The sequence below is a fragment of the Drosophila willistoni genome, assembly GCF_018902025.1.
Source record: "Drosophila willistoni isolate 14030-0811.24 chromosome 2L unlocalized genomic scaffold, UCI_dwil_1.1 Seg196, whole genome shotgun sequence".
NCBI lineage: Eukaryota > Metazoa > Arthropoda > Insecta > Diptera > Drosophilidae > Drosophila > Drosophila willistoni.
This window is the reverse complement of record NW_025814048.1, coordinates 4,638,544-4,665,882: the sequence shown is the minus strand read 5'-3', so window position 1 is coordinate 4,665,882 and position 27,339 is coordinate 4,638,544. Positions and strand designations below refer to the sequence as shown.

The window sequence follows — 27,339 nt, the reverse complement described above, 5'->3', positions numbered from 1 at the left end:
TATAAACAGATTTTCTTAGGGTATAGACTAGCCGTACTATCTTCAGCTTGTCCTTTTGCTTTCGTTTCTTTTTTTTTTTGGGTAAATTTTGATTTATGCCTTTTTATTTTTGTGTTGGGCTAATTTTAATGATTTTTAATGGACAAAAATGTAATCAACAATCCGAACTGCAACCCCTAAGCACAAAGGGTTGTCATAGTTTTCGTGTGTTGTGTGTGTTTTTGTCTGTCTGTGTTCCTAGTCTTTCACGTGGTGTTGTGATCATTTTAATTGACTTTGCGCACGAGCGCGTTCCGATCCGATCCGATCTAGATATTAGACACCACCAAACACTAGAGGGCAGGCATATGGGAAATGAACATTTAAGATGATGGGGTCCTAGCCCTCCTGCCCCACCACACCCTCTCCCACCATCTATTCGTCAGATGGTTTACTCCTCAAAAAAATCTCAAGAGTGAATAAGAAGCAGCAGCTGTCAAAATATGCAGACGCCTACTTGAATGAAGGGGCCAAGGGCCTCCTGAAGGAGGGGATTACCTATAGTTCAGATTTTGTGTAATCGTGGTATGGGGGAGGAGGCAAGGCTGAGCGGAGGTGGAGGGGAATATGACAGTTCAATGCACTGCAAACTATTAACCAGGCATAGTCCAATAATTCTGCTGCCAAAATGCATTAACAGAACTCAAATCAACCACCATCACACAAGGCAGAGAGAATAGACTCGCGAGAGAGAGCAAGCCATGCACTCTCTCTCTCTATCTCTCAGTTTCTCCCTCGTTATGCTCAGCTTGGAAATTTTTTTGATCCAGTGTTAAAACAGACTTTGCCGCAAGCGGATCGCAAGCGCTTAAACACAAAAACAAGAAAGAAATCCGAAATTTATTGAACGCGCGCGCCTGCGTAATTTTCTAATCGAGTGGAGTGGAGTGTCTCGAGTGTTGTTGTGTTTTCTCAGTGATTTATTCTTTGTGTATATTTAGTTATTTGTTTTATGCATTCAAGTGTAAATTTCCTGTCTTAAAAAATAAACGGAAATCAAAAAGGAAACGGATATAACACACACACACACGGACGTGCACAGATGAAAATCAAAATCTAAACCGAGACAAATTTTATTTAATTTTCCCTCATTCAAACAATAACAAAAAATTTGTGTTGTTCGCATTTTAGTAACGGTTTTTGGCAATTTTCTTGCTCATTGATTTATTAACTTTTATGATCGAGGCTAAAAATCTCCACCGCTTTATAACAAATGAAATGAAATTACAACAAATCGAATTGTATTGAATCAAATTAAATGAAATGAAATGAATTTATTCAGTTATTATCCATTGTGATGTTGTTTGATGTGTGTATGAGGAAATTTTTAAACGAACAATAGACATAAATAAATAAATATTGTTGTGTACCATTTAAACTGCGGTGGTAAGTCTTGTCTTCTTATTCATGATCATCATTTTTATAATAGTTAGAAAATTGCAAACTCATTCCACAAAAGGTCGAAACAATTAGTTGCCATAAATACATGGCAAAACGTTCTAAAAAAAAATTTGAGAGGGCGGCGGTCTTAACTCACATCAATGTTGTGCCAATACTCTTTAGAATTTACAATGCAGCTGCTTCTTTCTACTATATTATATAGACAGACAGGTGATTTCATACAATATGTACCTACAAATGATCTTTAATTGGATTTTGTAACTAGTGAAACGAAGCAAAAACATTTTTATTATGTCGTTTTTTCTCCTATAATTGCCTAAGTGATTTTTCTTTCAAAAAGTATAAGAAAAAGTCAATGGATTTTAATTTTTCGCTGTTTTATGATTGATAAATATTAAATTAACTTACTTTAAACTTAAAGCAACAATGTTGTTACGAATTTAAAGGTTTATATTATAAAATGGCTATCAATTTTGATTGCATTCAGTTGGAATTGATGGAATTTTCTTCTTATAAAGAAACCTTTTTTATTCATTAAAGAACTTACCCTAATTAGATCTAAGTCTGAAGTAAAGTGAAGACTTTAACATGATCGTATCTAAAACAGGACATATGTGACTATATGACCAAAGACAAAGCATTCCAGCTCCAATTTAAAGCCATTGTATAAAAAAAATGTACAAAAAATAGATAAATCAACTGCAATTGATTAGATTTTTCGAACTTAGCATTATTCCAACAAATTAATTACAAATATCCTAAGAAAAACAGAAATATCTTTAGGTTCAACACTTTTTAATCGAACTCCAACATAAAATCTCCATCTCCAACATAAAATCTCCATATAATAATAAATTGAAAGTCCTCTTTAGAAGTATTCAAACAAATTTGATTTGTAAATGACTTGAAAGATATATCTTCAGTTTCAACCCTTTTTTAATCAATTTTTAACATAAAATCTCCATATTATAAATCATTGATAGGATCATTTACAAATAGATTGCTTATTTTCCTTCTAGATTCATTAAGATTAAAAATTTGTGTATAATTTGAAACCACTTGTCAAAAGATCAAAGTCAAAATTAAACCACCAAAAGCCGATTTTCATCAAGTTTTTCATTTTGAAAAAGGGAATTCTAAACCTTTCATTTCCAAACATTCATGCTAGCAAATATGCCCCCACTCTAGGCAAAGGGTATTAAAGTCAACTAAATGAGGTCGTCAACCAAGACAAGACAAAATGATGATAGAGCAATTTACTAACAAAAATCTAAACCTAGGCCACTCCTCTCTTCTTAACAATTGAGAAAAACGCACAAGAAGAAAAATAAAAAAAAACTTTACTTAAATTTGCTCTTACGTAATACATGCCGAGAATTCCTTTTGTTAGTCATTTGAACTTGCAAAATCTGTTGAATAAAACTAGCAATTTTATCATAACAAAAGAAACGAAATTTATTTTCATATCATATTCTCTGCATCTGTTTGTCTTTTTGGCCATAAATAAATTCTAAAGCGATTGGATAGGAATTCTTTTTTGTAATTAAATTCCAAACAGAAGAAAGGCGTCTGGGCTCACATTAAAAAATTAAGAACTTGAAATTTGAGTTAAGCATTTCCAATGAAATTTCTAAAGTCGCCACCGCCCCATCATATATTGATCATCAATCAGTCATAAATGATTATTGGTTTAGTTTTAGACAATGGAAAATGTATATTGTAGATACAATCTGTATAATTACATATAGAATTTCTGTGGTTGACTCAAGTCAGTTGGAAATGTCTGTGGTTGCAGGGGCATATATTCTATCTCTTTTCATCTCGCTCTCTCTCTCTCTTTCTCTGCCTTTCGTTGGGTTTGTTTATTAATTTGAATTTGAATAACAATTGATGTAGCTTCCTTCATTGAAAATGCACATAAACGAAAAAGAAAAGACCCAAAACCCTTTTCCACTTAGAGACATCCTGTCTTTTTTTTAGGAATTTACATATTTCTCTCCCTCTCTGCCTCTTTCTTTTATTTGGGGGTCTTCTGTATTTTTTTTTTTATGATGATGATGTTGTTTTTCAATGCTAACAACCTAATCAATGTAGGTTTTGTGTTTGCTTTTGTTTATGTTAATTTTGCAGGTGAATGTTTCTGTTGAAGAGCCACAGATACTATCTTCTTGTGATTGTTCATTCACTTTCATTTGATTTCCATTGCTTTTGCCTTGGATTTGTGTTAACAATTAAAAAATTGTGAGTCTCTAACAACTATCTATCTATCGATTTCGCTTTCCGTTTATTGATATTAGCCAATTTTCTAGACTTTCTTGGCATTAATCTAACTATATGTGACTTTCTAAGAGCTGGGAGACAACAGAATTGATTTGCATAAATGATATGTCAGATGCAAAATGAGGTGACTCGTAAAAGTAGTAGCAGGTTCACTAGCTTTCACGACCCCAATAGTCGTCAATCACTCAACATTCAGCTGACATTCTAACTGAACTGAAATCATTTAAAAAAAAATAATTGCCCATTGAAATGATGGCCAATTAAAGTATCTATTGACTCTATTTAACTCTTGCCAACCGACTACAACTGGTAACATTTATTTGTTCAATGTGAAAGAAAAATATTTGTTTAAGAAACCGGATAATATTCTAGTATTGCTTACCTATTTATTATTTTCTATATATGTATGTGCATAAAGTAAACATTTTCACAGCAGTTTCGTAATAAATATTACAACTAATTAAATGTGTTTTAGAAACTAAAACTGCGCAACAATTTGTATATTACGTACCCCTATAATAAATACGGAATTCATAGTGATCTTTTTTACATAATTTTTTAAGTTAGACATTTTACTTAATAAAATATTGACTGTAATGTATGTATGTATATAGGTGAATATAATTACTTACATCTTCTTGATGTTTGTCTGTCTAAAACTGTGATGAAAATTAAAATAAAATACTTGTAGTTCTTGCTAGTTAAGATGACTTGCCGAAAATTTGTGTCAATGTTAGCTTCAGTTTTTGTTTTCTTCAGGTTTATTTAAAGGCTAAGCCCTTCAGTTGGAAATTATATGGCAAAGGATTAACAAATTGCAAAAATTTTAAAATCTGTGTTGAGTAAAGCTAAAAGAGACAGAAAATCCAAAATACATTTCCAATCAAAAGTAACTGATCGTTAATTTTAACTCATTTGGCTTGATATACTTATTTATATTATATTATATTCTTTTTGGAAAGTGTTATATATATTTCTTGAACAATTAAAGAAACTAGACTTAAAATCAAGTCGAATATTTCATTAAAATAGTTTAAAAATTATCACTCTTTGCTAAATGCTAAAAAAATAATGAACTTTGTGTTTTGTTTTGCTTTGTATTTGTGTTTCGTAAATTAAATTTGTTTTTACATATATAACAACAAGTAAGTTCCGATTGCGGCTTAAAATGTGTGAAAAATTATGGCTAAATAATTTATAAAGCTTATTTTTTGCAATACTAATTTGAAAAATTTACACTTAAGGCAAGCTTTATTGAGTTTTAAATAAACCAGTCAAAATAAGTTTGTCAACAAAAAGAAATTAATCAATCTACACGTTGAACACTTTTTCTTTGCCCTTTACGAGTAGTGACAAAACTATAATGCCCTTAAAAAAAATGTAGGTATATAATAAATCATAAACATATAAACCTAAAACTTTCTTGTTTGTTTATGTGTCAAGTTAATTAAGTAGACTTTTTTTGGGTTTATTTCTAGCTGGTTTTTTTTTTTGGTTTGTGGCCCAACAGCTGGACCGTTTGATAGTTTTTTTTTTTAGTTTTGGCCATGGTTATTGCCGCTGCTGCTGCTCAGCCTCGATTAAACATTATCAATGTCGTGCTTATGGCTTTAATATACTTAATATTTATGTGTACTTTTTGTTGTTGTTTTGTTTTGTTTGTATGACACTTGTGCTCACATACCAGAGCGTGAACAATTGTCAAGTGTGCCAATTTGTGTGAGTGTGTGTGAGACATAAATTATTTATCATTTGCCCAAAAGCAGAGTATCTCTACGCACACATTTGGGTGCAGGTGTTTGGAAATTACAAACCTACAAAAACAAAAACCTTTTTTTTTGCCTCAAGCAAGAAACCAATGCAAACAAAATTAAGCAAAAACACTGCGAAATGATTAAAATAAATTATAACAGACACCTGCATTTAACATAATTATTATGACCTTTCGTTTATTAAATTATTAATATATATAAAAAAAAAATATAATAGAAAAAAAAGTTTCTCACAAAGTTTGAACTTTGATGGATATTTTTGCCTCCTGTGAGGATTGAACTCACGACCCCTGGTTTACAAGACCAGTGCTCTGCCACTGAGCTAAAGAGGCTTTGCCCAACCCGCTGTCTAACTTGCCATACCCATTACGCCCTCCGCAATAACAGAACGATTCTTAACAGAGCATTAACATAGCAACGGAATGAAATGGAACTGAAACACACAAACACAAAACAGTAGGCTAAAAAGACAGCCAGGTGTCGTCTCCATTTAAATATAATTGAACAATAGCAATAATAATGAAAACAACAACAACGAAATAAGTTAATAATTTGCATAGTGGGCGCAAGCGCAAGCACATACACCTGAGCTCATCTCATAACAATTTGTTGGGTGCAGATCTCGCTAAAGCAACAACATTTTTAGATTGGAGTGGAGTGGATATGGGGATGGGACGAGGTCGGGCAACACCTTCAATCAAATAAAACGCGTTTTATATTATACTTATTGTAGATGCATACAATGACGATGATAAGGAGGTGCTGGAGGGGGTGAAGCAGTGTTTACGTGGGGGGTGCAGAGAGCTTTCTGGCAGTGACAGTCACAAATATTTACATATACAAACAGACAACTTGAAACTGTAATTTTTTGGAATTGCCTGCCTTTTTTTCTTGTGATTTGATTCGATTTGGTTTGCTGCATATATTCAATTTGCATATTAAACACATTTTCTATACAATTGCGTGGGAGATTTGATGCTGCCTTTTAACATTTGGAACAGAGGGACAATGACAAAATAACATTTTGTTAGTGTTGTTGTTACTATACCCTAAGAAATGAGCATTTATGACCTAACATTGCCATGGAATTTGTAAACAACATTATTTTGTATAGTTTAGTCATCTTTTTAATGACAAAATTGGAGAAAAACAAATCCATTAACTTAAAAAAGTCTTTTAAATCATACATGAGATGCGTGGTAATCATATGTGACCTATCTTTGGAATGAAAATTTAAGTTATAGTTATTCAAAAGATCCCAATCTTTGGAAAATGAATATGTAGAAAGATCTCTAATGGCATACTAGTTTGCTATTTCCCTTTCTTTTCTTTTTTATAAATAATGCCATCAACAGTATTTTCTATCGTTAATGTTGATCCTTGACCTAACACTATTAGGAATTTGGGAATACTTAAGAATTTTCACAAAAACAGAGAAACACGACTTTCGTATGAGGTTTTTTTTGCCTTCAATAAATTTGATTACCGCTTAAGGGTCATCCAAGTCCTAACCATTGGGTTATTAAATTACAACCATCCGAAATTAAAGAACTCTTAAAAGCACATCAAGACAAACAAGATTAATACTACATATATAATACTACATATATTTTATATAGTGGCACTTTATACTTTCCAAGATGCATTCTTGACCTAACCTTACCTTGAAGGAAGTTATTTTAGTCATTCGAGATTAAACAATCACAACTAGAATAATTAGATCAATAAAAAAATTGTGTTTCTTTCTGTGTTCTGTAAACAATATGTCATTTCCAAGACCTAAACCAATCTAGGACGTATATAATTGGCAAGCACACTCTCTTGAATGCTAACCTAACCTCACTTTTGACCTTTCAACTCCATAGTATCCAATACTAACTGGCACAAATAATAGATAAAAAAACTATATCAACGTCGTTCGTATTTTCCTAACTTTGTGTCAAGCTTTATTAGGAATTTATAACTCATAGACATTCGATATCATGAACAAATATTAAACTTGATTGTTTTTATGAACGTTGTTTAAAAAGTCCTAAGAATTTTATCGATTTAAATGAAAATTCCTTAAAAAACCTACATTAACAGACGTGTGGTAAAAGTGAAGATACCTTATCAAAGGGTATCATGAATATTGTTCGGATGTTCATATACCTAATTGTGAGATATTCCAGCTAATTGAAGTATTTTGTGGTCGAAATGGAAACTGGCGACATTAGTAATATAGAAAGAAGAGAAAGAGAGAGGGAGACAGAGGGAACTTGTCATCATTATTTTGGCTTTTTAGGTCATTTTCGGTTTGATTGTGGACCGGAATTTCGTAGAGCGAACAAGTTTCACTTGTTATTGGCTAGCACCTCGACCTACCTGCTTGACCAGCGTAGCGTTAGTTGTTTGTTGTTATCATCATGATCATCATCATCAGCAACATCAACATTATTCTACAATTCTACAACATCTAAAATGCAATTTAACAGTACATTTGCAACTAGTTCTTTGGCAAAACATCGTCACTAACTTTAGCACACATCTCTCCGCAGTATAGCATAGCCAAATGGCTTCATAAACGTTGGTTTTTTGCTCTTTTTTTTTTGTTTTGTCGGACTGACACCGGAAATACGCTGAAGAACAACAAAAATGTAAAGTAAATGAAAATTATTATTACTGATGGGCGGGGAGGGTAAGGAAAAACGCAACTGAGCGATGTACTACGCCTCTATAGCTGGCCGTTGTTGTTGTTGGTAATTATCAGTTACAAAGGCCACCACAAGGTACATTTGGTCTTGGTCTTGGTCTGGATAAGCTTCAGCGGTCTCAGCGCCCACATTTTTTCAGTTCTCTTGTGGGAAATACTTGAGCAGTTTGAGGCTTGACTTGGCTTGTGCTTCTTGTTCTTGTTCTCAAACTCAAACTGAAACCCTTCTTAGTTACTTAGTTTCGGCACGCAAATCAGCATGCAATGTATTATGCACTTTTTCTCCCCCTATATGTATATTGCATAGTTGAATGATCTTCATGCTTCCCTGACTTTTTCTCACCCAAGCCAATTGTAACCGAGACTTGCTTGCCCTGTCAGCTTTAGCTGCAATTTGGCAAATAGGTCTTCCACAGTCAAACTAGCTGGCTTTAATTTGAGCTCATTAGCAAAGCTCTTGAAGCTAAAAAACAAAACACTAAATACATAGAAAACTGTTAATGTGCGAGTACTACTACACATAGCAAAACAGTCTCTCAGCTTCCCAACTTAAGGCGAAAAATTAGATTAATGATAGGCCCACATTGGTTAAAAAACAAAACAATAGGAACACAACACAGCAACAACTAAGTAGTTCCTAGTTCTGGCAACATGCGAAATAAACAGAGTGATGAAGAGTTCCTAAGCATCTATGAAGGCAATTAGACAAGAGTGAGACTAATGACTAAAGCAAAATGATACAATGTCAAAAGATAGCCACAGATACAAGATACATGCATAGACAGAAATTATCAACAAAAAAAATGGTAGAACTAATAAAGAGGTGTGTTTAAAGAGGAAACCAAAAAAGTATCTAGGAGAAGGGAAGGAAAAAAAGATTGTTTTGGGATGCCAACAACACGCGGTGTTCCCAAGCGGTCCCCCATCTAAGTACTAACCGCGCCCGACGTTGCTTAATTTCGGTGATCGGACGAGAACCGATGTATTCAACGTAGTATGGTCGTTGGCGAGGTACGCTACTCTGTGGCAGGGTTTTCTTTAGCAAAAAGCTCTAGCGAAGCTCCTTCTAGATACTAAGAACAGGTGGAACTTTTGTATCTGACGGATGCGTATTCCAATAAAGTGAATTTATATCTATTTTACATCCATTTGAAAAGTATTTCAAAAGGTTTTTGGGTTTTTAAATTTTGACACAATTTTTCGTTTACGAATAATATAAAAAAGTTTAGGTAGGTTTCTATCAACAATTTTTGTATACTATACACCCATATATACATACATACTTATCTTTACAAGAACGATATATATGTATATAAACTATGCAACTAATCATTTCATCTCTACGGGTAGTTGATGCCCGTTAAAGTTTTGTCAGAAAAACATCATAGAATATGAAAGACAATTTTATCGTTTAATGAAGTGAAACGGAAAATTTTTGAACAAATAATATCAGCTTTAATTATCAAACTACATGGCGACAAAATCTATTTAAACTAAATAGTTTCTTATACATTTTATACATTCTCATAAAACATATCAATATGAAGTGTATAATATTTCTCTTTTTCGGTATTTTCGCAATTTTTTTTTTGTGTTATAATATTCCAAGGAGTGTAAGCCTTTACAATTCCAATCCAACTCTTATGTTACAACGCCAAATAATATGTATTCTATACAGGATGCCGTCGTTTTTAAGCTAACAAATTTCGCCTGCCACAGCAACAATGAATCCTGGATGGTAATAAGCAAGTGTCGATTGAAGGTCATTGGACGCCAAAGAACAGCTGCCTATTTCAATGCAAATTTATTACACTCGGCCAATATGATTTCACTCAAATTTCAATTGTTTAAACGGTTAAATGGCTATAGGCCATGGTTGATAAATCGTCAAATAGATTTATGTCGTTTCCTTAGGAAATCCTACGATCCAACATCAATATTGATTGCAAATCTGTTTTTGGATTTTACAAATTTGAATCACACATGTCCATATATTGTGAGCCACTCGAATAACTGGCGATTGTGTTTGATGTGCTTAATATATTGTCATTTCACAGGGTCCAATTATTGTGGATGGTTTATACCTGAGACCTGAATTGTTAAAACTTCCATTTCCTACTGGAGATTATATGTTGGCGGCGATTTATTTTGTTGATAAAAAATTACGAATTGAGACAAACCTGAGTTTTACCTTTGTTGAGAATGTCATAGACCAATAAATTTACATGATTAAAATAAAATAGGCATAAATAAGAAAAATTGGAATAAATTTATCTGCTAAATTCGGTTCTATATTATTAATCATATTTATTTAATATATTAATAATATTAATCAAAAATTTGAAGGTAAATTTTTATATGCAAAACTATTTTGAATTTAAACTGATTGTTGGTAAAAAAGATTTAAGAAACAAGATTTAATCTTCTGAAAGTATTTTCTAAATCAAACCATCAATCTATTAATATATACATATGTATATATGCTTAATTCAGGTGATTACTCTTAAACAGATTTGTATGGTCGTAAATGCATCTTTTTGTTTATAGAACTTGCTTTTCTTCTTGGCAAATAAGAAACATAAAAGTATGTATCTAACTGTGTTTATATATTCTCACAACAAGCCAGCATAAAAGATACTTATGTATGTCACACAAGTAACTACCACTCGAATGTATCTGTACATACATATATGAAGATATATAGAGTATGAATGGAAACTCTTTGTGTCGTCCGTCCGTTTGTGTGTCGTTTCGAGCAACAAAACAAGTGAAAAGGCATCAAAAGAAAGAAATCGAGTTGCCGCCACATTAGGTAATGTGATCTATGTAGGCAAACTGTAACCGCAACCGCAGTCATTCACAGTATCTTTCAGTGTTTATCTTGAGGCTATGCAAATCTGCATATCGAATGCATTTCTTTGTTTTGGCCCAAAGCAAGGCAAACGACTTTTGCCACCACCAAAAAAAAAAGAAAAGGAAAGAAGAAAAAAGTGCGTCTTGCTATGAGATCTCGACACTGTGTAACGGTATTTACAGCTGCTCATTTGCATGGGATAACAATAATTTCCCCCTTTTTTTTTATTTGTTTCTTTGGTTCTTCTGTTTCTTAATGTTTAATATTTCATTGGAAAAAAAATTAAAGGTTCTATGAGCTGATAATTAAGCTAGCTGAAACGAGACTTGTGACACCAAGAAAAATTGTAACCGACGAACCGAAAATTGCAAACATTAAAAAAAAAAAACGAAGACAACCTCAACAACAATCTATGTGTCTCTGTTGGTCCTCCCCTTCACCCCTAACTTACCATCATCTCTACCCCCCCAGTTGAGTGGTTGAGTTGGCAATTGTTTTTGCTCTGCCAAGCGGAACCAGACATCTAAGTGACTCTTTGAATAGAGTGAATTTTGCAAAGAGTTTTTTTTTTCGGAGTTGAGTTTGATTTGAAGATTAACTCCTGCCAAGTTGAATTACAGAGTCAAAAGTTCATAACAATTTATTTTACCTGGTTTTTTGTTTTGCAGGTCTAATTTCAATTTCAATTTCAATTGGAGTTCAAATCGTGTTGTGACCCATTCATTATGGATACCGGAAGTGTGGTTAGTGAACCGATTTCGGCGCATCATCGCGCCTTTGCCAAACAGAAATCCGCTTCAATGGTAAGTTGTGTAAACATTTTTAATCATAATCAAAACATACATATGTACATAAATCTATTGCCGGGTCTTTGGTGAGGCCCTGTATTTAATAATCTACATCCATCTATTGTCTAATTCGATTATATAAGACACTAATTAGCTATAGACACGCATAGTGTATGTGGTCTTAACTCCACCTTACATACTCTGGGTACATACATACTGCATGTTTTAAATATTTTACATAATTTCACGCTAGAAAGTTGTCGAAAATGAAATGCATGAACAAGTGTGTTGTGGCATGCCCCATCTCCCCTCCCCCCATTCCCTTCTTAGATAAATAACAATAGAAATGGCAACTCAACAGTCGAAAAAATTAATAAACCGTTGAATCCACCCATACGAAAGATGAAGGAAAAAAATAGAAAAGCCAAAACAATTTACACACTATCAAATTGTAAATGCATTGTAATGCAACACTTTCTCAACGATGCAAAGTCATTCAATTGCAACCAACAAGACGATGATGCATCTTTATCTATCAAAAAATGATTTCCAAACTTTGACGTGTTGAGAGATTTATAACAAAAATTCGAGACTCTTTTTGGAATTCAACCAAGCGACAAATTCGAAGAAAGAAGAGGGTAGATAATAATGAAAGACTTTTCATTTCTAGATAGTAAACGAATTCTTGGAATTTTTACAAACTTTTCATTTTCCACGAATTGCATTAGTTTCTTGGTCTCTTTATCACAATTTTTTATGAGTATTGCTAATATTTATAATCAAACTTTCTTATGAAGCCTTATCAGACATCTGTGTTTATATAATTCTTAGCGATTTAGAGTCGTATCGCTTGGAATCAATTCGAATTAGTCAGTGATATGAAAAGTGATTACCACTTTACTTTTTACCCATCAAAGTTAAACATTTCAAACTTTATTTTATTTTTGACAAAAACTTTTATCTGATAAACAACAATATTGTGGACAAACAAACAAATTATTCTTATCAGAAAATTAGAATCAGAATTAAAATTCTTTTCTATATTAACAAATTTCATCTGCGCTATTGCGTTGGTTTTGTGTATCCGACAATTTTTCAAAATTCAACAGAAATCTGATGAACTTTAGGAACAGATCTTAATAAGTAGGTTAACTGCATCATATATAAATAATTTGATACAAAATCAATTAAACATAGATTTCTCAAGTTACTCGAAATTGAAATTCCTTACGTTGTAAAAGATTTTTGTTTAATTATTTTTCTATTGTGGGATAACATATCTAATAAAATAGAAAGAACTTATTTTTTTGACTTTTTTAAAAATGATAATTGATATTCTAAAAGAAGCTTTAAATTATTTAAACGAAGGGAATTTAATTCTTAGAGTCTTAATAAAAAATTGATCAAAAACTAAAAATTGATTAAAATGTAAATGTTTACATTCGTCTGCGATTTTAGGTCTAAGGAGATGAAAAGGACATTTGCAGTTTTAATAATGTCATGGAAAAAGACTTATGATACTTTTTCAATAAACAGGCTTAGCAAACAGATAAGTCGTTAAGGTTCCCCTTTTGAAGACCAAACTATTAATCATTGGAAGACCAAACTAGGTTAACGAATTACCAACTTAAATTGCCAAATTGAATTTATTTATGTCGATAATTGGAACCCGAATTAGTTCTAAGCAAAAAAGACCTTCAGACTAAGCCAAGTTTAATTACCAAATCCACTTTATATGCAAATCCGTTATTATACATATATTTATTCAATAAATATATCCATAAAAATTCCTAGCATTCATTTATTTGCTTCTCTGGTAGCATAAGCTAAACTTGGTCCAATGTTCAACTTTCAAATATATTAGAAAAATACATTTAAGTGTTTGGGAAAACCACACCCAAATATCATTCCAAGATAAATAAACCTAATTTTTAAGTATTATATCTTATAATAGAATTTGCAAATCTTTTGCCATCAATTTGTGTTTCTCTCATATCATCAGATAAAATATCACCTCATAAGTTGGACCATTTCCTCTTTTATATTTCTTTGAAATTTGCTTCATTTTTTTTTTTTATTTTGTACTATTATTATTTTTGCTTGGCAAATTAGTAACACAAAAAAGAAGTTTCAGACAGTAAACAATAAAACTTTCGCTGAAAGTGATGAAATGATTGAAAGCCGCAGCATTTCTTTCTTTTACCTTCCATCTATTACAATGAAACATGATCGTTAAATGGCGCATCGCTAATATGTTTAGTCATCAGATCGAGTTCGAAACTTATGAATAAACTGAGCTGAACTAATTGAAAAAAATAAAAACAGCAACAACAACAACAACGACCACAAGAAACAAGTTTTCTCTCCCCAACCCATAAGATGAAGTAATAAAATCATAACAAGATCTAGTTAAATATCTCACCCCAAATGAAATGAATTTCAATTACTTTTCACACCCTTTGACAAAAGCAAGACAAAGTTAATTAATTCTCTACAATTTCTCAACACGAAAATCGGTCTTTTAAATCGGACATTGACTTTGTGATACTCCAAAGAACATTTGACCAGTTCCTACTTCCTGCAATAAGGTAAATACTATCAACCCTCTTGTAAAATATTCACTTCCTCACAAAATATGTAGATCAAAAAAAAATATATTCTCACGCTCTTCAACTGGACAATGTCCAGATGGGAAAAGGGGTGTGTCTTTTCTGTAATAAATTTCTCAACAACTTTCTTGCAAGAAACAAAAAAAAAAAGAAAAGAAAGAAGGGTGGGTTGGGTCGGAAAGGGTTACCCTCAATTGCATTGCCCTAAAGGTTGATGGGGTGATTGGGTCTTTGGATGACTTGGTGGGTTCTTTGCTCCCTGGTCACGTAGTCCACTTGCTACTTGAAAGCTTTTAACGCAACAGGTTAGCTTTCGATTTCGAAATCGATTGACGCGAAAGCATGGCGTTTTTCGAAAAGCTCTCTTAGTCGACAACATCAGCTGTTAGTAGGCGCTACGGTGAAACGACTTTCCCCTTTTTGTTCAATTTTTACAGATTTGTTTTGTAAACATAAAGTTTTATATATATTTTATTTTCCCATCGAAATTGTGATAATCAAAGTGCAAAAATTTACTGTGATAATCTGACACAAAATTAAGCTCTCTCTCTGAAACTTAACTATCTCAGGAGTTAAGCCAACTTTGATACTTTCCATAAAAAAAAAGTATTTGTGAATATTAATTGGGTAAATATCTATATGATTAATAACAGAAAATACTATCAGATATGATAACGCGATCTTTATCAACCACCCACGAAGCAATAGCCGAGCAACGAGTAAAAAACGACAGCAAAAATGGTTTATGCCGGACGCCTCGTCAATTTTAGTCTAAGAGCCATCAGTAGACTCTCGACTGTCCAAGCGTTGAATACTAATAGTAAACTATTAGCTAACAACCCACGACAATTATCCACGACAATGTGCAGTTTTCCAGAACGTATAGAATTCTCATCGGATTTCTTTTTTCGTCAAGTATGTGACAATCTCTTACATCTCTGTGATTATATGAGATCTTATCTGTGATGAAATTCTAAATTCCCATTAGCTCTTCGATGGTGAGAGTAGTACTTATAGCTACTTACTGGCCGATATCTCCACCAAAGAAGCTGTGATAATTGATCCCGTCTTAGAGCAAGCTAAACGTGATGCACAATTGGTTAAAGATTTGGGTCTACAACTAAAATATGCCAGTAAGTGGGCGGAAATACTCGTTCCAAATTGAATTTCATCATGTCAATTGGAATTTTCCTCACAGTCAACACCCATATGCATGCGGATCACATAACGGGCAGTGGTTGGCTACGTCAATTGACCGGCTGTCAGACAATTATAGCAGCTGCCAGTGGTGCCAAAGCAGATCTTCATTTGAAGGAGGGTGATAAAATTCAATTTGGACGTCATTCAATTGATGCTTTGGCCACGCCAGGACATACAAATGGTTGTATGAGCTATGTGATAAAAGAACAAGGCTGTATCTTCACAGGAGATACCATTCTTATACGTGGCTGTGGACGTACAGATTTTCAAGAGGGCAATCCCAAGAATCTCTATGAGAATGTGCATCAAAAGATTTTCACATTACCCGAGAATTATCGCATATATCCAGCCCATGATTATAAGTGAGTTTTGAATGTGAAGCGATTAATCAGGATCAGAGAGTATTATACATTGATTTGTTTATATATATAGGGGACAATTGGAGAGCACTGTGTGGGAGGAGAAACGTCTTAATCCACGTTTGACCAAAAATCTAGAAGAGTTTATCAAAATTATGAATAATCTCAATTTACCATATCCCAAAAAAATTGGTTAGTAATTTTCATAAAGCAAAAACAAAAGAAAATTTCGTTCTAAAGAAAAAATTATCAATTGCAGATGTTTCAGTGCCTGCCAATCGGGAGTGTGGAGTCTATGATATACCCAAGGAGCAATAAATTCAATAAATTTTGCACATTTATCTAATAAATAATTAAATATTCTGCATAAAACTAAAACTCACTGAACTTGTTTTTAAGGGTTTTTTATTGGACTCCTGTTTTCTTTTGTATAAACTTTTAGTTAATGAGATTTTCTATTTGTGTTTCTTCCTTTTTGCAGACCATACTCAATCCCAAGAGTTGTGCCAGTGCAGCAAAATTCAGTCTTCATACAACTAATGAGCATCATGAGACTCATCACACATCAACACATGGCTCCGCTTCGACGACAGGACGAAGGCGAAAAGCTGGCTCATTGGGCGGAACACTCTCCTCGCGCTCTACACGCAGTGAGTCGAAGGAGTTGCGTTCAGCTCTACAGGATCGTGAGGCAGTTATACAAAATCTTCGTATACAGCTTTGCCTTGGCAAATTGCCACGCCCCACGGGTCCACCTTTGGATGAAAATGAGAAACCAGCTGCGGAACAGAAATTGAATCGTCTGAAAACCGAAGCCGAGAATAAGCGTATTAAAATCAAGAACTTGAAAAGTGCTTTGGAGAAATTGGATATAACAGAGTAAGTGGAAATAATTATTTGATCTGACTGTTTACTAAAGTGTTTTTTTTTTCTTTAGCAACATTGACATACGAATACGTCAGGCGGAATTGGAATATGCCTTGGGACGGGAGGAGTTGCAAATGCTTTCGATAGTGGAAGAAGCAAGAGCTCTCCAGGCACGCCTTGAAAAATCCAAGCCGGAGGCACAAACTCTCTATCATATCATTAGTTCGGGTGTCTCGTTGAGTTTACATGCCGTTCATGCCACTTCTGGGCGTTGGGCTGCCCAACAGAGAGTCGATCAGCCGGGTTTCTATATCGAATGGGCTCTCGAAGGTGATGGCCTCTATAAGGGTGATCGTATATTGGAAATCAATGGACGTCTTGTGACCAGTAAGACCAAAGAAGAGCTACAGAGACATGTTGGGAATTCGGGCAAATGTCAAATGGTTGTTCTACGCAAGAAATCTGTACCCATACCACAAAAACAACTTGATCAAGAGAAGGAAAACAATATGAGACTGCAGCATCGTATATCGTATTTGGAAGAGCAGGTAAAGGAATTGCAAACGGTCAAAGAGCAACCACATCAGCAACAGCAACAGCAACAGGCTCAACATCATCATCAACAACATCAGCAAAATCAACAACAATCTCAGCATGTGACCAGCATTAGCATATCTTCACCACCATCAACGCCACCGGAGAAGCCTCTAATCTTTCAGCGTGGCAATTATATAACCACTTTGGTTGGCGGCAAACCCATCGAGCTAATGGGCGACGATCTTAATCATAATTCCAATCATGTCACCAAGACTCTGATCAAAGAGAACACCCACATAGATCTAAGGGAAAGAGAAAGGGAACGCGAACGCTTGCCCAATATGTATTCCATGCCCTCCAAGTCCTTGTCTGCCTCGAAGATCTCCATTAATAGCGATTCCGCTTATATGCAACAACATAAACGCGAAAAGGAACGAAGACAATATCGCGAACGAGAACGACCTCGAGATGCTCTGCAGCAACAGCAGCAACTACACAGAGAACATCTAATGAGTGCTCATGCACGTAGTGTAGAGCATTTGAATCAATATAATGGGTAAGTTTGAATATAAATGAATTTATTCTCCTCAAATTCTAATCTCACTTCTTCTCTCTTAGGCGTCGTGAATTGCCACGTCAAAGTGAAGCTCAGACACTGCGTTCCCGTCTTCCCAGCGATATGCGTAGTGTCAAGTCTCTGGATTTCGATAGTGAAACGGAAACAACGAAACCATCTAATGGCAACAACACCACAGAAGCTGGACGCACCAACACCCACCATGTACGTCCCACGCCGCCAAAGAAACCTTTGCGTCTTTCGCTACAGCGTGCCCAGAGTTTGCAAACAGTTGAACTGAATCCCCACAATGAACTCATCGAACGAAAGCGACCCATGAAGCGGGTCCACAATAAACCTCCACCAGGTTCACCACCCAGCGATGAGAACTGTAGTCCTTCACCTCCATTGCACACAGCCTCTCTGGGCAGGCATAAGCTAATCTAAACAAATCACTTGTACTTATATATTTAGTTATAGTAGTTTAAGCAACCAACAACAGGCGGACATGTGCAAAATTATAATTAGTTTTAGTTGTACACTTTTTGGCGTTCATTAATGTGTAACTAACTTTAGGTACTTTGTGTACTTTAACCATTATTTCTAAGTAGGTCTTGGCTTGGCTATGCATTATCATCAATTTCAGTATACGTAATTCATATAATTGAGATATTTTTGTATTATTGTATATCAAGTTAATTAGCACAATTTAATTCTGAATACACGAACCTTTATTTTGCTTTCAATTTATGTGCATTTTGTTATTTTCTTTGATGATGAAATCGAGGCAACCGGTAAGTAATGATTGATTATGATTGTAAATAAGTAAAATGTTATCACTCTCAAGTTGGATCAAGAAATTGTCAATAATAAAGTCCAATTGATATATATAGGATATATATATATAATTATAAATCACAAATAGAAAATAATTAGTTCTTTCAACTCATTTGTATATCTTAAAAGATCTATCAAGCTTAACTGTATTCACTATATAAAAGTGAATTTGGTTTCTAAAACGAGTTTCCTCGAAATGGTGTAATATTTCTAGGCGGATATAATTGATTTCAAAAATTAAAATCGGTATTGCTGAATAATACCAGTTCTATTAAGATTGAAGATTAATTCTATATATTTTAGATTTTAGTCTCAAAATATGTATATACATATGTCTTTCTGTCTATCTATCAAAACTGATTGAACAAATCAATATATGAAACTGTTTCGAAATTCCTGTACTCGACAAGTTCTTCTCTTTTCTTCTAAGTATTTAGTATACCTTAATGCTTTGGTTTGTAGTATGTACATACTTGACTGGTTCTTATTAATATTTGATTCTATTTAGTATACGTATGTATATCTAAACGCATTGATTGTTATTGCTATATTGCAATAGATGTAAGTAGATCGGTACTTTCTCATCAGCTCTCTCATTTCCTTAACCAGCATTGAATTAAAGTTTTATTTATTTGTTTTATCTATGTCTAAAATTGGTAGAGTTTTCTATATTTAGAAGTGGTTTAAATAACTATTATGAACTCTTTGAAATCTATTAATGAAACCCACTACATAGCTTCTTCTAATTACCTTGACTGATATTTCTACATAACTTTATAGTATAAAGATGGAATTTTATCAAACTTTAGTTCTAACAATATCGAATGGTAATTTTGTATGGAACACCTATTGATTTTTTAGGAACGAATGAGTTCTATGCGTGTGGATTTGTTATAACACTAATCGGTGAACCTAAAATTAAATAGTTACTATGAAATCGCTTATTTAGTGGTTAAAGATATGTTTTGTTTAAAAAAAAATATTAGGTTTTAAAAATTTAAATTAGAATAGAGAAATACCGATTGTAAGGTTGTTCTTTTGTAATGTTTTCTCGAAACTATTTAGGTATATATGTCATAGGTCTCATTTTTTTAGAGGGGTTTTATAAAATTTCTGAAGGAATTCACGATTTAAAATATAAACTTCTCGTTTCTAAAAAATTTGGGACACAAAGTGAATCGAAATTTTTAATAACTTAAAAAAAAACTTAAAATTGTTTTATTTTTGACATATAATGTCCATTTTTGATGTAGGTATAATTGGAAATCGAGATGATTTCGAAGCAAAAGTTTAAATGCTTTCTTTAAAAGAAGGTTTCATATAAATTATATGTTTCTATTAAATCTGTTATTCCTATAAAAAACCGTGGATCAGTATATAATTTCTATTATAATTTGGGGGAAACGTTTCCTAAAACCATGCTTTGTGCTTAACTCAAATTTAAAAGGTATTAAACATAACCATGCCAACAATTCTTTGCCACTACTGTATAGAGAAGGCACGATCACAGGGTGCAATTTGTGACGTAAAGCCTGATAAGCATACCAAATAAAACACACGTTAGAGTGTTTTAGTAAAGAGGAATACCTATAAATGTTTACAAATATTTATAATTATTCCTAAAGAATGTAGTTCTACGATAAATTACATAAGAATATTAATACTCAACCAACTTTTGTCTTCTCTTATTAACTGATAAGCCACAGCATTCACACACGTGAGGCACTCTGATTTACCTGGAAGAGAGACACTGAGAGAGGGAGAGAGAGAGCAGAGCGAGAGCACGATCTCTGTTTTATGGGGGCCACCCACCAACGCAATGTAATCTCAAGTTTCAAGTGCCGCCAAGTGAGCTTGGAGCTCACTCAAAAAAGTTGATTTCTACTGGCAACGCCAAGGTAGAAAAAACAGTTTTAACGCAGTTCTTCAACGGTACAGAAGTGCAGTTAATATAATAGCGGTAGAATTTTTGTTTTGGTATTTCATAAATAAACTAACTTGGGTAAGCAAAAAAATATAAAACACACACCTTAACTAAAGGTAATAAATAATGCCAAATGAAAGTGAAATAGTTATTGCCAGAAACACTTGAGTTGAAGTAATTCAATGGAAATCATTACAAATATTGCGCATTTTTTGGGAACAATCAAATACAATATAAAATATGTTTTCAAGTGAACCGGTTTTTTAGCAAGTCCCAAATTATTATATTTAACTACACCGTGAAAAATGATTAAGGAAAATTTAAAGAACAAATATGAAAATAAATCAACGTCAAAAGAAGCTACTTATGAGTTAATTAATTAAACAATATTTGCACGACTCAAATTGGCCGAGTTAGCAGATTTTTTATTTTCAATATTTGTTTTGAATATTTTTCGATTTTAAAGCACTTTTTATTTCTCTGTGTAGGCATTTTTGAAATGCGTTCACTGAGCCATCCATAAACTGCCCTTGAGCTGCGTCTGAATATCAATAACCTGTAATTTTGGTATGCAACATGAAATCAAAATTAAATCAACAACAAGTCAGTAATAAATTTAATTTCAGCAAAAAAACTGGAATGCATTTCATTTGTTTACAGTTTTGTTGTGCTATCTAATATAGCATTTTTAGTGGCCCTCCCCTTCGGCAATTTTATCTATGTGCAAATTAGCATCAACTATGTACTTTTATGCCAATTGTTTGCAAAATAGGTGAAAAAAATCTTAATTGTAAACAATTAGCAAGCAGAAAAACGAAGGTCAAGTCAAAGTTGAAGGTCAAGTTTAAAATTTTATACAGTTTTTATTCCAAAATGGTCGAAAATGAAATGTCATCTTAAGACTGATAAGATATTTCACATTGCTCAGCAGAAACTAAGCCAAGTGGAGCAAACGAATGGCCCTTGGGCTCTATTATATTCAAATCAATCATTGTGATTCGCTTTTGGGTATGAGATTAGCCATAGATTGGACAGATAAACAGACCCAAATATGATTATCAAACACAATTTGTGTTCACACTTAAAATAATTTGCGTGCTGGTAGAAACGCAATATTTATACCTAATGACATATGAAATATATGTATATACATATTTAAATATTATACTTATATCTTATCCACAAGCAAATGCCGACCAAATTGCTAGATTTTATTTACTCTACAATCGCTTTAGCAAGTGCCTTTTGAAGCACATTTTGTTGTTTTTTTTTGCCTATTTATTTATGAACGTGAGAATTGTAAATTATATATATGTATATGTACCTACATTCTTTTCAAGTGCCTCCTGATAAAGCAGGTAGCCAAGCGTGGCAAATGAACTCGGACCCAAATTGGTCTCCGTATCCCGAGCATATCAGTTTGCGTCTAGTGATAAGCTGGCTAACAAGTTAAATACATATTACAAATGGCCAAAAGTGACGAACATCTCCTCTATCTGTCTCGCTCTCTCTCTCCCACTTTCTGGGCAATAAATTCATTGAAAAAGAGATTGTTGATTGGCCTTACTAGTTTGGCAGAGTAGTCTGTGTGTGTGTGTGTGTGCGAGTGTAAAAAAGGTTGTTGAAATTTATTATTTTGTTTAATGTAGCTGACCCACAAATCGTTTTCATAAATTGACTCTAGGCTAGGCCGCCTAGGCTAGCCACTTCAATTCCGCACACAGCGCAATAAACGAATCAAGCAAAAAACAAAAGCAACAAATTTTGAATTTATCTATCGTAGGCTCAAACACCTGATGACGTTCATCAAATTTTAGAGATGAGCCAGATAAGCGAATGTCATGTTTGCTAAAAGGCAATCATATATTTGTCAGTTACACGATAGATACATAATTTAACCTTAGATGTCTGACCATACTAGTGCCTACCACGTGTAGTTGAAATGTATAAAAGGGCTACATAAGTTTGCATGTCCGAAATTTAATTGACTTCAGGTCTATAGAGACAGTTTTTGACATTTTTTTCTTTTTCTAAGTTTTGTAACTTATAGAATACATATTATGTAAAAAAATCATTAGTTTTAATGGTCAAGTGTTAAATCTGGGCAACTGCTTTTTGACGAGACTTGACTTACTTTGACTTACTTTTCCGATAATTTTCTAGTTATGTAATATTTTTTATTTACATTTTTTTATAGGTCATAATAAGTTAATTAATATTTTGAGCCTAAATAAAATGTTTTAATTGAAAAGCTGCTGAAAAACTATTTCTTTTTATTTTGTTTAAAACACATGCTGATTATCAGTAAATTCATTTTCATTTTGCATTTGTGTGTTAAGTGATCTGCTATTAATTTAGGGTGTTTCTTCGAGGATTCCTTATAGGGTCAACGTTACGGATATACAATGAAAATAAATATTTTTAAATTACCACTGCCCCTCCTAAAACTTAAAAATTTTTTAAATGAATTCGTGCATTAAAATTAAAATTTCATTCTAAGACTTTCAAATAAATCTTTTTATTGGTGAAATTTGGAACAAACTTTCAAATTATCTTAAGGTTAAAAATTCAATCAAAACTATTTTTAAATTGAATACCAAAATTTAAAACAGTTTTTAAAAGTAAAAAAAATGTTGTATTAATAATGAGACAAGACCAGTATGGTTTTTTTCTCCAAGCTTTTGCACTTCAGAAGAGTATTAATATTACGGACTTGACCCTTTTGTAGGTTATTCTTGAGAGTATGACCTTTCAAAAAAGGCAATGAAAATGATTTTAAAACCATCTACGAAAAAACAAATTTCTATTAATGAAAATTTATAATGATACAAAAGCTTAACTTCAATGTATCTAGGAAGTTTAAAAGCTTTCACTGGAGCTTTTAGCTGAAGAAAATCCTGCAAAAAACTAGCGTTTTTCGCCAACGACCATACTACGTTGAATACATCGGTTCTCGTCCGATCACCGAAATTAAGCAACGTCGGGCGCGGTTAGTACTTAGATGGGGGGACCGCTTGGGAACACCGCGTGTTGTTGTTGGCATCCCAACAACAATCTTTTTTACATTTTTTTACGAAAGATACTTTATTATAATACTCCCAACCCAATTGGCGAATGGATGATATTTTTTTGGGCCACAATATAAATAAAAGAACCCTTTTTTTAGTTGGAGTACTTTATATTTTGTAATGGATTCTTTCATATGTAATAAGTTTAAATTTTCCCTAGTTTACTTGTATATTATTCCATCAAACAGCCATCGCATGTTTTTCTTTTTTTTTTTGTTTTCTAAACCAAACTTGTCTATAGGTCACATTTTTGTGATTTACCTATCTATCGGACTTGTATCTTTTAGACAATAAGGATAATTAAGCTTCAGTTGTCCTTATTTTTTCTTAGTTTGTTTTCTGTTAAACTTCTTATTTATATCAGTCTTTTAACAACGTTAATTTAAAAAAGTTAATTTTGTATTATATAAGTTTATCCTTTTGATCCTTTAATCAAATATATTTTTAGGTCTAATTATTCTATAATTATAATTATTCTCCCTATATAAAAAAGTTAAACTTCTTAGATGATTTTTTGGAAATATTTTATTCAGAGAGCTTTTTTTTTAATTTTTGTTGATAAAATTGATTTTTTTAATATATTTTGTTTAATACTTTTATCAAGTTGGTCGAATTAAATAAAAATACACTTACTATTTCTGTAGCCAGTTCTCTATGCATCAGGTAGAAAAGATAGGACTCAATTATTTTAATAATGTTAAGCAATTTGTTAAATACATTATTTTGTTTAAAAAAATTGTAACATAAAAGTCATTTATGACTATTGTAGATTGTTATTTCGTATATAATAATAATAGAGAAAAACGTAAAGATTTATAATGAGTAATCTGAAGAGTTTTTCTCTGAACGATATGCGTCATAATTTTTCTATTTTAATTATCAATTAAATTGGTCCTTTTCGTTTTTTTATTCAAAAATAGTTCGGCATTAATAATGAATTATGTTTAGGAAACGATCTCAATGCGGATTGATGTTTTGTTTTACAATTAGATAAATTTAAACGATAGTTTTTTTTATTCTATTCACCTTAATGCATATGTAATCCTCTCTAGTTTTCGTTTGTAAACGATTTGTGTTGATTGGAGGTAAAATGAAAGTGCGCTCCATGCTTAATTGGATAAAAGGTCTCTGAGTGTCTCTATGTCACATGCTGCTCTCTTGTTACTTGTTTGCCTCGCAACAAAAAAAAAAAACTGGGAAAAAATTGCAAACATGTGTGAGATATTATATCTATAAATATTATTATTTTTGATTGCAGTTTGGACAACAACATGCTGCGTCTTTTGGCAATTACCCTGGCCTTATGTGCCTCAATGTGTGCGGCTGCTCAAACTGTAAGTTTAGTCCAAAACAAAAACCCTAACGAAATGTTATGTAAATCTATATTATTGCTAACTGCAGCGTGCTACCCCAATGGAGGCCATTGCCTATGTGATTGGACCTGTGCAAGAGGATAATAGTCAAGTCAAGGGCAATGTAACCTTCATTCAGAATGATTGTGGGCAAAATGTTCATGTGCGCATTCTATTGACTGGCCTGAAGGAGGGCAAACATGGTTTCCATATACACGAGAAGGGAGATCTGACCAATGGCTGCACCAGCATGGGAGCTCACTACAATCCACAAAAGGTAGAGATAATTGAAAAGTGAAAAGATATTTAACTATTGAGAGATTCTCTTACATAGGTGGATCATGGTGGTCCTGACCATGAAGTGCGTCATGTTGGCGATTTGGGTAATGTGGCAGTGAACTCCACTGGCATTTTGGATGTGACTATTACCGATTCCGTGTTGAGTTTAACTGGCAAACACACCATTATTGGACGCGGTGTGGTTGTCCATGAAGATGAAGATGATTTGGGTCTTGGTAATCATACAGATTCCAAAAAGACTGGCAATGCAGGCGGAAGAGTTGGTATGTAGCCTCAAACAAATGATTTTCGAAATAAATTGTTAATATATATATATATTTTTCTGTTCATTTCAGCCTGCGGAGTTATTGGTGTCAAGTAAATATCAAAAGCCAAGCAAATCAACACAACACAAATGAATCTTACCTACATATATTCGACCCTCTCTACTTTTTAACTCATTTTTTTGTGCTAATGAAATGTTTTTTCCATAAACCATACATTTTCTCTCCCCTCTATCTTTGTGTACTGTTTACCTTATGACAATTAACAAACAAGTTCAATGCTCGAATCCTAAAACTTCTCTATCTATTTACCCTCCACCATTCTGTGTATGTGTGTGTGTGCGTATGTGTCTCTAATAAAAAGGAAAATAATAATAATGGAAAGGAAAATACTAGAATTCTATGGGTTACAACTTACAAAGTCATTAATATATATATGTATACAATTTTTTTTTTTCTGTGTGGGCCTAAATAAACTTCAATAGTCAGAGACAGTAAGAGGGATGAAGGCGGTAAAGTAAGTTATGACAAACTGCTAATTGAACTAATATAATTAAAACAAATCCTTTGCCGACTTTTTTATGTATTATTTTTTGTTGTTGTCCTACTCTTGCTTACAGTACTGAAGCAGAGGGAGAATATTCAACTCTATGCACACCACAAGAATCAAAGATCACATCCGCACCTGCACGTTCATCATCTACACCACGAAAACCACATCAGTCTTCCATCTTCTATGTGCCTCATGAGCCTAATCATCAAGTTATCTATCCACTTCTACGTTATCCATATCCATATGCTTCGTATCCGTTCTATTTGTGATTCGTTTCCTATACATACAAACATACTTCTATATATATATATATATACTTTAACATAGTTTTAATCAATGGTAATATCGAATCCGTAAACTAAACTCTATTTTTAGCTCGGATATTGATGAATGGCCCTGTAGAGAAGGTGGAGCTGGTGCTTTGACTATCTCATATACCATTTTGATGTTCATGGCGGCCCTAATCCTTGCACCTGGCATGTAGACAAACAATTGGCATGTGGCATGTGGGGGGCGCCGAATTCTGCATATTTTATAAATAGTATTCATTCTTAGTATTCATATTAACAATAACAGCAAATACTCCATCCAAAAAGCACAAAACTAACTGAAAGCAAATTTTATACAATTGTCAAAAATTTATGTCGAAAATAAAATTTATTAGCTGAAATGTATTACATCATCCTTCATTCCTTTCGCTGCATGGTTTTTTTTCTCTTGAAATTCTAGGTCTTGGAACCTCGAATTTCATTTAAATTGCGGAAATATTTCTGAAAATTTCACATTTTGCACAATTCCATTTACAAATGTTACACCTAACAAATGAATGCCTGTGGTTTGTCCTCATTCGTATTGGTCAAGCAACAGTTTCTGATTTGATTTGCTTAGATTATTATATACTGATAAGTAAAACGACACACACAGCCCCCCCTCTCAATCCCCCAGATTGGAGGGTGTTAGGAGGAGTTGCAAAAGTCTAAGTTCTTTTGCGAAAAAAACGTAAAAAAAAATAAAAGAATAATACGAAATTCCAACAGCTAGCGACACGCAACATTAACATCATCGAAGCCAAAATGAGAAAGCCAAAT

The 27,339-nt window shown here is 33.2% G+C and overlaps 3 protein-coding genes, 2 non-coding genes and 1 pseudogene across 7 annotated transcripts; 4 read left to right on the top strand and 2 right to left on the bottom strand.

Annotated features, from left to right (window-relative positions):
• The first annotated feature begins 821 nt into the window (after positions 1-821).
• On the top strand, positions 822-18,700 carry LOC6640651 (mastermind-like protein 2). Its single transcript, XM_002063362.4, has 5 exons — positions 822-1,425; positions 11,707-11,841; positions 16,476-16,873; positions 16,932-17,954; positions 18,017-18,700. The coding sequence occupies exons 2-5, from the start codon at positions 11,764-11,766 to the stop codon at positions 18,399-18,401; spliced, it is 1,884 nt and encodes a 627-aa protein (XP_002063398.2). The 5' UTR covers positions 822-1,425; positions 11,707-11,763; the 3' UTR covers positions 18,402-18,700.
• Trnat-ugu lies at positions 5,753-5,824 on the bottom strand. The gene has a single exon. It is a non-coding gene; the product is annotated as a tRNA-Thr (tRNA).
• Positions 9,074-9,192, bottom strand: LOC6640650. The gene has a single exon (XR_049654.1). It is a non-coding gene; the product is annotated as a 5S ribosomal RNA (ribosomal RNA).
• LOC26529550 (persulfide dioxygenase ETHE1, mitochondrial) lies at positions 14,811-16,371 on the top strand. Its single transcript, XM_015178911.3, has 6 exons — positions 14,811-15,062; positions 15,138-15,350; positions 15,424-15,568; positions 15,634-15,997; positions 16,068-16,186; positions 16,254-16,371. Exons 2-6 carry the CDS (start codon positions 15,174-15,176, stop codon positions 16,310-16,312), a joined length of 864 nt encoding a protein of 287 aa, XP_015034397.1. The 5' UTR covers positions 14,811-15,062; positions 15,138-15,173; the 3' UTR covers positions 16,313-16,371.
• Positions 18,701-20,690: 1,990 nt separating the features above from the next.
• Positions 20,691-26,925, top strand: LOC6640516 (extracellular superoxide dismutase [Cu-Zn]). Of its 3 annotated transcripts, XM_023181992.2 has the most exons (7): positions 20,693-20,793; positions 25,042-25,117; positions 25,185-25,412; positions 25,470-25,698; positions 25,771-25,792; positions 26,184-26,215; positions 26,319-26,357. In XM_023181992.2, exons 2-6 carry the CDS (start codon positions 25,055-25,057, stop codon positions 26,194-26,196), a joined length of 555 nt encoding a protein of 184 aa, XP_023037760.1. In that variant the 5' UTR covers positions 20,693-20,793; positions 25,042-25,054; the 3' UTR covers positions 26,197-26,215; positions 26,319-26,357. The 3 variants fall into 3 exon arrangements, with proteins under 3 accessions (XP_046866095.1, XP_023037760.1, XP_002063399.2); XM_047010139.1 differs by lacking the exon at positions 26,184-26,215 and having other exon boundaries at positions 20,691-20,793; positions 26,319-26,572; XM_002063363.3 differs by lacking the exons at positions 26,184-26,215; positions 26,319-26,357 and adding an exon at positions 26,627-26,925.
• On the top strand, positions 23,635-23,754 carry LOC6640652 (annotated as a pseudogene).
• Positions 26,926-27,339: the final 414 nt, after the last annotated feature.

What these genes read in the sequence shown, in the direction of transcription:
- LOC26529550 (XM_015178911.3), top strand. Translation starts at nt 15,174, where the DNA reads ATGGTTTATGCCGGACGCCTCGTCAATTTTAGTCTAAGAGCCATCAGT. An exon ending in CGGATTTCTTTTTTCGTCAA is followed by an intron (nt 15,351 to 15,423) that starts GTATGTGACAAT and finishes AATTCCCATTAG; the next exon opens with CTCTTCGATGGTGAGAGTAG. An exon ending in ACCATATCCCAAAAAAATTG is followed by an intron (nt 16,187 to 16,253) that starts GTTAGTAATTTT and finishes TATCAATTGCAG; the next exon opens with ATGTTTCAGTGCCTGCCAAT.
- LOC6640516 (XM_047010139.1), top strand. Translation starts at nt 25,055, where the DNA reads ATGCTGCGTCTTTTGGCAATTACCCTGGCCTTATGTGCCTCAATGTGT. An exon ending in TGTGTGCGGCTGCTCAAACT is followed by an intron (nt 25,118 to 25,184) that starts GTAAGTTTAGTC and finishes TGCTAACTGCAG; the next exon opens with CGTGCTACCCCAATGGAGGC. An exon ending in CTCACTACAATCCACAAAAG is followed by an intron (nt 25,413 to 25,469) that starts GTAGAGATAATT and finishes TCTCTTACATAG; the next exon opens with GTGGATCATGGTGGTCCTGA.
- LOC6640651 (XM_002063362.4), top strand. Translation starts at nt 11,764, where the DNA reads ATGGATACCGGAAGTGTGGTTAGTGAACCGATTTCGGCGCATCATCGC. An exon ending in GAGAAATTGGATATAACAGA is followed by an intron (nt 16,874 to 16,931) that starts GTAAGTGGAAAT and finishes TTTTTTCTTTAG; the next exon opens with CAACATTGACATACGAATAC. An exon ending in CATTTGAATCAATATAATGG is followed by an intron (nt 17,955 to 18,016) that starts GTAAGTTTGAAT and finishes CTTCTCTCTTAG; the next exon opens with GCGTCGTGAATTGCCACGTC.